At 51.7% G+C, this 8,705-nt stretch overlaps 1 protein-coding gene across 1 annotated transcript; it reads right to left on the bottom strand.

The window, feature by feature from the left end:
* Positions 1-3,714: 3,714 nt before the first annotated feature.
* Positions 3,715-7,009, bottom strand: LOC119301293 (sugar transport protein 14-like). Its single transcript, XM_037578246.1, has 3 exons — positions 6,657-7,009; positions 6,289-6,526; positions 3,715-5,462 (listed from the first exon to the last, which is right to left on the bottom strand). The coding sequence occupies exons 2-3, from the start codon at positions 6,428-6,430 to the stop codon at positions 4,015-4,017; spliced, it is 1,590 nt and encodes a 529-aa protein (XP_037434143.1). The 5' UTR covers positions 6,431-6,526; positions 6,657-7,009; the 3' UTR covers positions 3,715-4,014.
* Between the last annotated feature and the right edge of the window lie 1,696 nt (positions 7,010-8,705).

Below are 8,705 nucleotides of genomic sequence, written 5' to 3'. Positions count from 1 at the left end.
CCCCTCATACGCCATAGTATCGGTTGTTTCGTTTGTTGCACATACCATTGGATCAACTTAGGGATGGTAGTTCCATTGTGATGCATATTATAGGACGCATACATGATGAGTGTGATAAATATGGTCAAGAGCCTATGCCTTATGACTTGGGTGATATCAATTTCCTTATGTTTGATGTTGGGCAGATACCGCACACTAAAAAAAAGGTACCAAAGGCATGAGGATGTTCTGTTGTGTGAAGCTTGGTTGACCACAAGCATGGATTCAATTTATGAAACCGAGCAAAAGGCGTTAAATATTGGCAAAAGACCCACAAACACTACCATGAACACAAGAACTATGTGGGGCCTCACCCAATCCATACCATCCGCAGTTAGGCTTTCTCCGACATAGATGGTTCACCATCAGGGGCGGACCCAGAAACTATTCTAAGTGGGGGCAAACTATGGGAGTGGGGGCATACTTTGTACAAATTCACATAATTTTGGCAAAAAATTCTGAAATTTCAAAGAAATATCACTGAAGTTTCATATTTTGAGTGGGGTCCTAGGCCCCCACTCCCATGAACGTGGGTCCGCCCCTGTTCACCATCCAAGAAAGCATCAACAAGTTTTGCAGTTTCATTCACAAGTGGTTGACCAGAACCAAAGTGGCATGGGAGTCAAGACATGTAAGTATGAACATATGTGTTAATTAATTAATATATTGGGTGGTTCTTTTTAAAAAAAAGACATGTAAGTTTGAATTGCTTCACATTGTCATCATTTGTATTGCTAGCTTCATTGTTGCATTGTTTTGAGTGATTCTTGTTTTGCTAGTTACGGTTGGCGGACGCTTTGTACAACCAAATTGAGGGCAAGCCATTCACTTTTGTCCCAATTGCTTATTGAAATTGAATGAAAACCGAAGTGGCAACTCGTCCTCAATGAGCTCAAAAACCCCACCAAAAAGTTGAAGAGAAACGATGGCCCAAGCTCCCAACAATATATTGGATTGGATGACAAAGAGGAGAAATGTGGATAGGCGGACATACAAACGACCATACCAAAGAGGAAGCTGTAAATGATGGGAAACAAATGGGAGAAGGAGTCGTGGCAAGCAAAATGCCCATCGCATGGGCAAACATTTTTGCGCCAAGGAGAAGACGGAGGAGGAGAGATACATGCTTGGATGTGCAAAGGTAAATGATGGAGTTTGACCCGGGGAGGGTGAAAGAGAAGGGAGGGAGAAGGTGGACTTGTATAAGCAAGAGAAATGTACAAAATGGAAGCTCGAGAAGGCGACAATAATGCAATGAATTGATTTGAGAGAGAAGTTGAGGCTTGCAAGGCAAAGAGGAGTCGAGAATTATGTTGTAGGACACTAGCCTCTAGGATGAGGAAAGCAAGAAGTGATTGATTAACATGAAGAAAGAGGATCAACGAGGGTAACAATGGAGGCTTTGATTCATTTATGTATCGTCTATCTATGTGTAAATTATTGGTGTTTATTTGGCATGTGTAAAATTGCGTTTATTTTGCTTTACCGAATTGTGATAAACATATGCTTTATGATGGACGTGCATGACTTTGCATGAATACGAGAGTTTGGATATGAGGGATGTGCTTGTCTGGCATGACAAACGATGGGTTGGTCCGTGTCGCGGACATATTCAAATGTGCCCGCGGATGTTTAGGGAATTGGATTTGCGCTCCTAAACGTATGAATCCTTATTCAGCTCAGCTGAGCATCTCCAACGGCCGCGCGAAACGACGCGCGCGCGCGGTAAACGCAGCCTTTAGCGCGTGCGGGGTGTTTTGTCGCGCCCCAACGACGGCGGGAAAACCATGCGCACGGGAACCGCTTGCGCGCGCGCGAAAAGGCACCAGCTCGCGCGCCATTTTTTGCGCGCCGCTTCCGGCGCGCCTATAAAGTGCGGCGCGCGCCACGCGCCTCTCCACGCCTCCTCTTCTCCTCTTCCTCTCTCTCTGCCACGCGCCGCTTCCGGCGCGCCTATAAAGTGCGGCGCGCGCCACGCGCCTCTCCACGCCTCCTCTTCTCCTCTTCCTCTCTCTCTGCCACGCGCCGCTCCAGCGCCCCGCCACCGCCGCGCCGCCATGCCGCCGCGCCGCCGAGGAGCGTCCGGCTACCGCGGCGTCCGCCTGCGCCCCAACGGCGGCTACTACACGGAGATACGCTCTGGCGATCTCCGGCTCGGCCTCGGCACGTACGGGACGGCGCGCGAGGCCGGCCGCGCGTACGACGCGGCGGCGTGGCGCCTAGGCCGGCTGCGCGGCCAGATGAACTTTCAAGATGTCTACACGCTCCAGCAAGCGCTCGACCGTGCCCCGCCGACGCGTCTGAACACGGCACAAGACCGTGCGGAGCACGCCGAGCGGCAGCGCCGCCTCCTCGTCGCCCAGGAGGACGAGCGAGTCATGGCGGAGTGGCGCCACCGCCACCCGGAGGACGTCGCCTACGAGCAGGCCTACTGGGCAAGGCGTCGCGAGGAGGACACGCGAAGGCGCCGCGAGGCGCGGTTGGACAGGCGTCGGCGTAAGGCGTTGGCGAACGCGCAGTCCGATCTCGTTGCAGCAGGTGGGCAGTCGTTCTTCACGCCGAACGATGATCGGTGGTTGGACATCTGGCTGGATACCTCGGACGACACCGCCGAGAAGGACGATGATAGTGATGATAGCGACTTAGTGTAGTTTTTTTTAATGCAATCTATCTCGTTTTTTTATCGTTTGTCGTTTTTAATTATTATGCAATTTATGTTTCGGATGTAAAATACCTTTGTATCGTTTTAAAATTTATGCAATCTATCTATTTTTCAATAGCCTAGAATAAGCGCACGCGATGTTTTTTTTGCGCGTTGCTGGAGCGGCGCGCGCTGCATTTTAGTGCGCCGCGCCAAACCAGCCGATGCGCGCGCGGCATATGTGTTTTTTGCGCGCGGCATGACCGGCGCCTGCTCTAACATGTGAGTCAAGTCATTGATGCTAGGGACTGTTCATGCTTGTGTCATGAAGAATACGAAAACCCTCACGTTCCAGCCTGTGCACAGAAGACTCGCTACAAACCCGGGGTTGCAGTTGGACGGATCTTTCAGAAGTTTGATCACGACAAGCCAGGCCTACCGATAGACAAGTACGTGACCTCTCACATCACGTGGCTACCGACAAGGTCAAGTTTGATGGCTGCAAAGAGATTAATCAACCGGGACGATCCTACAGTACATTACAAGATGAGATCATTCAGAACACCATAGAATAGTCCAGTGACACAAGAGAAGAAACGAAACGCATACACTACTATATTTCGAGGTTGACTTGAGGCAAATTTATGCCAAAAAATCTCGGATCTATCGTAAACTAGGATGCTCGCTGCCATCTTTCAGCTGAAAGAAAGCCACTTAAAATATCAGGACCGAGGGGGACAGATAGCAGGAAAAATCTTGACGTAAACGTCAACTGCGTCACCAGATTTGACGCTCGGCTCACGGCGAGTGAGACGGACAGATTCATCTCTGACCCACAACCACAGATAAGCATGCACTGACTAAACTACAGCGAGTGAGACACACACACCTCTCCGTTTGAACTAGAAAAGGTCAAAGCCTCAACGGTCCAAGATAATCGCGCCGCTTTGACTGCAAACCAGATAAAATCTGTAGTCGTGTTCAGATAAGATATACTAATACAGTAGTACATACTATATCTCAAGATGAAGGTATGATCATTACGTTACCATGACATTCAGAACGAGACAACACACACATTCTCAGTGCATCATAGCGAGACGAGAGCACAACGTAATGTCACACGTAAACTTGCATGCTTTTGCACCTGACCTCCGCCACCAGTTACACCTTCCGACAGACCGAATCCTAATCGAATTCGTAATAAGATTACTAAGACGTAATTAGGAACACGAGGTCTTGGACAAGTTAACACACACATGCAGTTCCTATAGCACGACCTATGCACCTGCATTGTAATGTAAATCTTATCGAAACACGCATCATGGATCGATCTATTCCGACGTAACGACGGGCTTGACGGCACCGGCGGCGGCGGCGGCCATCTCCTGGCGGTGGTGGTGGCCCTGGTACTTGGGGTCCTTGGTGACGACCCGCTTCCAGTACCAGTGCTTGTCGAAGAGCAGCCAGATCTCCTCGATGGGCACCTGCTTCGTCTCCGGCAGCAGCAGGACGACGAAGACGGACATGACCACGATGAGCGCCGCGAAGAGGATGAACACCCCCCACCGGAGGTGGCACATGGCCGCCAGGAAGCACTGCGCCACCGCCGCCGTCCAGAAGAGGTTGACGCACACCACCACGCTCTGCCCCGCCGACCGCATCTCCAGCGGGAACAGCTCGCTGGGCACCAGCCACCCCAGCGGCCCCCACGACCACCCGTACGCCACCACGAACAAGCAGATGGCCACCACCAGCACCGTGCTCACGCCCTTGGACAGCTCCTCCCCGTGCCCGAACTTGAGCGCCAGGATCGTCGCCACCACCACCATGGACGCGATCATCTGCGCCCCGGCCTCCATGAAGAGCACCCGCCGCCCCAGCCGGTCCACCACCACCATGGACACCAGCGCGCCCACCACCAGCATCGACCCCGTGATGATGGACGAGTAGAGCGCCGCCGAGGAGCCGAACCCGAGGCTCTGGAAGATGACCGGCGAGTAGAAGAGGATGGAGTTCATCCCCGACAGCTGCTGGAACGCCGGGATGCCCAGCGCGCCGATGATGAGCTGCGGCCGGTTCCGCACGGCCAGCAGGTTCCGGAACGTGCCGCGCACCGCCCGCGCCGCCTCGCTCGCCTCCTTGAGGTCCTCGAACTCGGCGTCCACCTTGTGCGTCCCGCGCACCTTCTCCAGCACGCGCCGGGCCTCCTCCAGCCGCCCGCGCTCCACCAGGCTGTTGGGCGTCTCCGGCAGGAACAGCGCGCCGACGAAGATGGCGGTGGCGGGCACCACGGCGAGGCCCAGCGAGAGGCGCCACCCCCACGGGTGGATCCGGTCGGTGAAGTAGTTGATGACGTTGGCGACGAGGATGCCGAGGCAGGTGGTGAGCTGGAAGAGCTGGTTCACGGCGCCGCGGATCCTGAAGGGCGCGATCTCCGACAGGTAGAGCGGCACGGCCTGGTTGCCGAAGCCGATGCCGACGCCGAGGAGGACGCGGCCGACGATGAGCATGGCCACGTTGACGGCGGCGGCGTTGACGGCGCCGCCCAGGAAGAAGCTGACGGCGCCCACCATGATGCTGCCGCGCCGGCCGTGGCGCTTGGTCACGTAGGAGGCCCCGAAGGTGGACACCAGGCCGGCGAAGTAGAGCGAGGAGGTGAAGAGCGTCAGCACCTGGTTGTCGTACTTGCAGTAGTCCGTCTCGTGCAGGTGTGCGTGCTTCCGGTTGTACACGTCCGGGAAGAACTTGATCAAGAAGTCGTCCATGGAGGTCACGCCACCTGCGCTCATCGTTCACCACCAGCGTCCATGAAACCATGATTAGTTACCACTCTTGTTCTCGTGTCAAGTAAATCAGTGTGATGAAGAAATATACTCTACATCACATTTCGGTGAAAGATAACTAACTGAAAACTACCGGTCATCCAGGAAAATTGGTTTTGTTACTTGAATCATGCAATTCAACTTTTATGTGGTTTAGTGTGGACACTTCCCTTTTTGTCATGGCAATCTACTAATCTTGGGCGGAAACGTGTTGTGCATACTGTATAAGATGTGATACCTCTACTGAAAATGAGAGGACATTCCGTGGCATGTTACTAATTCTACTCCCCAGGACAGCTCACAATCGTTAGAAATGGTTTCCGTCCAAAAAACAGATTAATTTCAGTAGGTAAAGGAAGCAGTATTGACGCAGACACCGGGTGCCCACTCCAAACAAAACAAAAAGAAGATGGAGACACCATAATGGCCATTACGTTTTCATTTGGTACTCTTTTGGCCTATAGACAATGCGTCCTTTGTAAAGGAAAGCATTAACCATGATCGAGGCCATTAATTTTGATGAGGACACACTTAGGAACAATTTTATAATTCTTCAAATAGATTAGAAACCCATGCGAGTAATTGTTCGGAGAATGATGTGAAACATGAAAGAAAAATCATGTTGAGAGAAGAACAAAATCTGACTAAGACACAAATTTCTGAGACGACGCCAGATGAATCGTCGACGACACGACGATGCCGAAAGAAGAAAAATTAACAGGACGAACATGGACAATTGGAGATGAACAAGAGGGGTTGGTACGAGGGGAGTGGAACACTCACTGGAGACCCCGAGGTCGTAGCCGAAGAGGGAGCCGCCGAAGGAGCCGACGATGCAGGCGAGGATGAAGTAGGGCGTGATCCTCCCCTCGTACTGCTCCGCCCTCCCGCCGCCGGCCTCGACGCCGGCGAAACCCCCGGCCATCTCCCTCTCTTCCTTCTCCTCCTGTCCAACCTCTCCCTTCAAACCACGAAACCAGGAGCCTCCTCACCTGTCTGCCTGTTTACACGCTCGTCTTGGCTGAAAGAAAGAAACAGGGCGAGAGCAGAGACGGAGGGGGCGAAAGAGACAGCAGAGGTCAACACACGGCAGTCAAGAAACGGACAAACTGAACGTGGAAACGAGAGACAAGAGTGACAGAGAGAGGTACCTCTGCGCTGCGCTGCTCTTGGGCTGGCACCAGGGTGAGGGTGGTCCGCCGTCCGCCCCGCGGAGTATTCAAACCGGAGGCAGGTGGCCGTCGACTAAACAACGGGCATGCGATCGCGTCCTCTTCTGCCGCTCCGGGAAGCGCCTGGTCGATCTGGCCTGGCCGAGGGAGGGAGGGAGGGAGGAAGAGAGCGGAGGAGAAATGGGGGGATTGATGAGAGAGTGAGGCCGGCGGGGGGTTTTATGCACGGCACGGGGACGGATTGGCATGCCACACCCGGGTCGTGTGGCTGCGACCCGCGGGGGTGACACGGTTGGTTAGGCTTAGGCTTAGGCCTAGGCTCAGTCGAGCGTTGATCCTCACCGCCCAGATATGGCCGCGGCAGCGTCAAGAGAACCGCTTACCCGATCGGATCGGAGAGCCGGAGTGACGATGCTGCCGCGAGCCGGTCAAAGACGACGAGGTGATTATGTGGGTGCGGGACTTCCGATTTCGGCGTCAACAGCACCGGAATGCGTTTCCTAATTCAACAGTCCACGGAGAGTCCTTCAAATGCATTTAGTATAATATTATCCTTATCTGATAAACGGAGAGTCCTTCAAATGCGTTTCCTAATTCAACAGTCCACTTCTAATGTTACTACCTAAAAACACTCATCCAATGTGTTTTGTTAGAGAAAAAGTAGTAGTATGAATTATCTTGATTTTGGTGCTTCGAGTTATCCGCTTTGTCCAACTGCATATGGCAAGCACGTACTTTTAGACAGTAATGCTACAAGCACGGGGTCATTATGGGGAGTTTACGGGGTGGATCTGAAGAAAATATGCCCTAGAGGCAATAATAAAGTTATTATTTATTTCATTATATCATGATAAATGTTTATTATTCATGCTAAAATTGTATTAACCGGAAACATAATACATGTGTGAATACATAGACAAACAAAGTGTCACTAGTATGCCTCTACTTGACTAGCTCGTTAATCAAAGATGGTTATGTTTCCTAACCATGAAGAATGGGTTGTTATTTGATTAACGGGATCACATCATTAAGTGAATGATCTGATTGACATGACCCATTCCATTAGCTTAGCACCCGATCGTTTAATATGTTGTTATTGCTTTCTTCATGACTTATGCATGTTCCTATAACTATGAGATTATGCAACTCCCGTTTACCGGAGGAACACTTTGGGTGCTACCAAACGTCACAACGTAACTGGGTGATTATAAAGGAGTACTACAGGTGTCTCCAAAGGTACATGTTGCGTTGGCGTATTTCAAGATTAGGTTTTGTCACTCCGATTGTCGGAGAGGTATCTCTGGGCCCTCTCGGTAATGCACATCACTTAAGCCTTGCAAGCATTGCAACTAATGAGTTAGTTGCGGGATGATGTATTACAGAACGAGTAAAGAGACTTGCCGGCAACGAGATTGAACTAGGTATTGGAATACCGACGATCGAATCTCGGGCAAGTAACATACCGATGACAAAAGGGAACGACGTATGTTGTTATGCGGTCTGACCGATAAAGATCTTCATAGAATATGTAGGAGCCAATATGGGCATCCAGGTCCCGCTATTGGTTATTGACCGGAGACGTGTCTCGGTCATGTCTACATTGTTCTCGAACCCGTAGGGTCCGCACGCTTAAGGTTACGATGACAGTTATATTATGAGTTTATGCATTTTGATGTACCGAAGGTTGTTCGGAGTCCCGGATGTGATCACAGACATAACGAGGAGTCTCGAAATGGTCGAGACATAAAGATTGATATATTGGAAGCCTATGTTTGGATATCGGAAGTGTTCCGGATGAAATCGGGATTTTACCGGAGTACCGGGAGGTTACCGGAACCCCCCGGGAGCTATATGGGCCATGATGGGTCTTAGTGGAAAAGAGAAGAGGCAGCTGTCGTGGTTCTAAGCCTGACAGTAGAGTGGGGGGTAGGTATGGAGAGGCAAGGTCCTAGCTATGGAGAGGTTGTAAGCACAAAGGATGTACGAGTTCAGGCCCTTCTCGGAAGAAGTAACAGCCCTACGTCTCGG

This window comes from Triticum dicoccoides, chromosome 5A (assembly GCF_002162155.2).
Source record: "Triticum dicoccoides isolate Atlit2015 ecotype Zavitan chromosome 5A, WEW_v2.0, whole genome shotgun sequence".
NCBI classification, from domain to species: Eukaryota; Viridiplantae; Streptophyta; class Magnoliopsida; order Poales; family Poaceae; genus Triticum; species Triticum dicoccoides.
Note: the sequence above shows the minus strand (reverse complement) of the source record. Positions and strands in the feature narration are given on the sequence as shown.

Coding starts and splice junctions, on each gene's coding strand:
- LOC119301293 (XM_037578246.1), bottom strand. CDS start 6,430: ATGGCCGGGGGTTTCGCCGGCGTCGAGGCCGGCGGCGGGAGGGCGGAG. Junction 5,463..6,288: donor CTACGACCTCGGGGTCTCCA/GTGAGTGTTCCA, acceptor CGATGAGCGCAG/GTGGCGTGACCTCCATGGAC.